This window comes from Rhagoletis zephyria, unplaced genomic scaffold (genome assembly GCF_001687245.7).
Source record: "Rhagoletis zephyria isolate East Lansing unplaced genomic scaffold, Rhagoletis_zephyria_1.1 Rzeph_scaffold_01043, whole genome shotgun sequence".
NCBI lineage: Eukaryota > Metazoa > Arthropoda > Insecta > Diptera > Tephritidae > Rhagoletis > Rhagoletis zephyria.
In genome coordinates this window covers 9,472-12,647 of record NW_016158127.1, presented here as the reverse complement: position 1 = coordinate 12,647, position 3,176 = coordinate 9,472, and the positions used below count along the sequence as shown (strand labels likewise).

The following is a 3,176-nucleotide window of genomic DNA, read 5'->3' as shown; positions in this document are numbered from 1 at the left end:
CCAAATCTCAGTCCTTGATGGCAGTCCAAATCTCAAATGCAATAATCTATTATTTCCTCTACAGTCCGGGTTTAGACCAAAGCATGGCTGCTGCACTGCCATGATGAAAATACTGGATGACATACGAATACATTTTGACAACAGTGATTTAACTCTCCTGTGCCTTTTAGATTTCTCTAAGGCATTTGACACGGTTAACCACGATATTTTATGTAAGAAACTTCAACATTATTTTGGTTTTTCTGATAATTCTTTAAAATTTATGATGAGTTACTTAGAGGGTAGGGCACAGAAAGTGAAGACGAAGAATGATTCCTCTAGTTTTAAAGCTGTGTCAGCTGGTGTCCCACTGGGATCTGTCCTAGGCCCGCTTTTGTTCAGTATGTTCGTCAATGATGTGTTCTCAGTATGTAAGTATATTAATGTACATGCGTATGCGGATGATATACAAGTGTATTTGTCCAGTCGTGTAGGTCTTGTTGAGGATTTGTGTTTTAAACTAAATAGTGATTTGTCTGCTATATCGCAATGGGCAAGTGATAACTATTTATGCCTAAATGCTTCTAAGTCCTTTGTGTTGCCAATATGTAATAGTGTAGTGCATGTTGAAAATATCCCTGAATTGTTTACTGGTAACAGTTCTTTAATGTTTACAAACAAGATAAAAAGTTTAGGCTTTGTCATTAACTATAAGCTGTCCTGTTCCGACCACATTAATAGTGTCGTCAGTAGTGTGTATTCCGTTCTGCGTAGGTTGAGAATCTCTGCCTCATTTACGCCATTGAAAACTAGGCACAAGCTAGCTAGACAACTCATCTTGCCCCACATAACGTACTCTGAACTTGTCTACAGCAAGCTTGACACAATCTCCTCCCACAAAATCAATGTTATTTTCAACAATGTCTCCCGTTACGTGTATGGTTTAAAAAAGTTCGACCACATATCCTTTTGGAAAAATGAAATTTTGTGGTGTAGCATTGCTGAGTATCTTGCCGCTAGGAACTGCATATTTATATATTGTAACGTAGCTTTGCCTACGCCACAATAACATATTCAACATCACCCTAGCATACGTCTTACAACTGCACATAGGTACCAATATATGAACATTAGGCCGGGTCGATTTGTGGGGAGGCAAAAAAATCGCCCATTGCTCTGTGAAAATCATATTCTAGGGATCAAAATGATAATTCACTCAAAATTGATATTTACAATAATTTTCAGACGAAAAATAAGAATATTATAAATTTTTGAAAAATGGGCGTGCCCACTTATGGTTACATGTGTATATCTTGGTAACCGCTGCACCAATTTCTTCCAAACTTGGCACAGTTGTTGGCCTTGGTACAGCATACTAAATGGCTGAAAATTTAAAAAATCGGACAATAACCACGCCCACATCCCATATAACGGTAATTTAGAGAAATACAAAATCTTCGATAAATCAGTAAATATTAAAGCTAATTTATTCAAAATTGATGCTTGCCACAATTCTTTACCAGGAAATACGTTTATGGGAAAATTTTGGAAAATGGGCGTAGCACCGCCCACTTATGATCACATATATATATATCGGTAACCGTTCTACCAATTTGTAGCAAACTCGGTATTTTTATTGTGCTTGCCACATAAAAGCAAAACGTTGAAAATTATTGAAATCGGACTAAAATTACGGCCGCTTTTCATATAACGGTTGTTGGCGCAGCAAAGTAGTTTCGACTACCAACATACATTTTTTAAGACTATTCAGTGTTGCCGTTTTGGTTACTTTTAACCGATTTTGGTTATTTTTTTCTCGCCTGTGAAGTTGTTAAGATCTTTCCCATTTTGGTTATTTTTAATACTTACTGTAGTTTGTAATTTTTGTATACATAAATAATTAAATCTTTTAAAAATAGTATAAGCAAATACATTTATTCTGCGCAATATGGTTATTTAACTTAAGTTATTACTACTAAAATGGCAACTCAAGATTCGACTTATTCCGATAATAATCATGTGTTTACATATGCAAAAGAACGTGTAAAAGCTCGAGGGTGCAACAATTATCGGTTCGTGTCTTTAATAAATCGCGGTGAATTAATCGCCAAGTTTTTGAAACGGCCCCGCAGTTAAACCATTTCTTTGCACACACCTACATAATATGTGCCTGAAATGACATTTGAATAATACGAGAGTCATTAAGAAGCCGCGAAAAATTATTAGAATTCCGCGCAAAATTGGTGTTTCAAGTTAATTTATACGTGCTCAATTCTATGGATAAGTGAGAAAAAAATACACAATTTTGGTTTTATTTTGCATAATATAATAGTCATAATAATAATAATAATAAAAATAATAACAGATTGGCGCTTACACATATGTTACTATTTGGCCGAGGTTCTCCTCCGACTTGTGGCGTGCGCCTTGATGTTGTCACACAAAGCGGAGGGACCTACAGTTTTACACCGACTCCGAACGGCGATTGTATTTTTATGAGAAGCTATTTTTCATGGCAGAAATACACTCCGAGGTTTGCCATTGACCGCTGTTAAGAAAAAACCTTTTTCTATATTTTTTTTTGCGATGTTGCTTTAACCAGGGCTTGAACCCAGGTGCATGAGTGAAAGCGCGCACTGCTTACCACTACACATAATATGTATTCCCAAAAAACTTTTAAATTAGGATCGTTATAAGCATAGGCCAGCTACACCTGTCGAGGTTGAGGAGAGTAGCAGCAGCAGTGGCAGCCCCAGCAGTGAAACCAAGTGAGAATATTTGGAATCATTGTATTAATATTACTTACATATGTATGTAGTTGTTTTATAATATACAGAATACATAATATACATGGTCGACTAAAGACTACTTCAAATTAATACATACTCAGATAGTACATATATAAATACCTCGTATATGCGTAATCCAATACCACGTCATGTATGTACAATAAAAAAGGGATTTGGTATTTTTTTTTCCATTATTGCTTACTTTATTAATTTAAGTTAAAATTAATAATAATAATCTTATCGGAAGTAGGTTCAATCGGTTTTTCGCGCTTTTGTAAAATTTATTTACCATCGTATACACGGTAGTTCAATACTGCCCAATTTTTAATTGTTTAATCTTAATTATAAAATATTTACAATGTGGTTGTTCACGCTGATTAGGTATTTCATTGATTCTTACAGAGAAGT

At 35.1% G+C, this 3,176-nt stretch overlaps 1 protein-coding gene across 1 annotated transcript in view; it reads right to left on the bottom strand.

Moving 5' to 3' along the window:
• Positions 1–2,633, bottom strand: part of LOC108362587 (synaptic vesicle glycoprotein 2C) — a 108,765-nt gene extending 106,132 nt beyond the window's left edge. Inside the window, exon 1 of the mRNA XM_017615626.1 lies at positions 2,624–2,633. Coding sequence (XP_017471115.1) covers positions 2,624–2,633 — 10 coding nt within the window. The remainder of the gene's footprint in view (positions 1–2,623) is intronic.
• Positions 2,634–3,176: the final 543 nt, after the last annotated feature.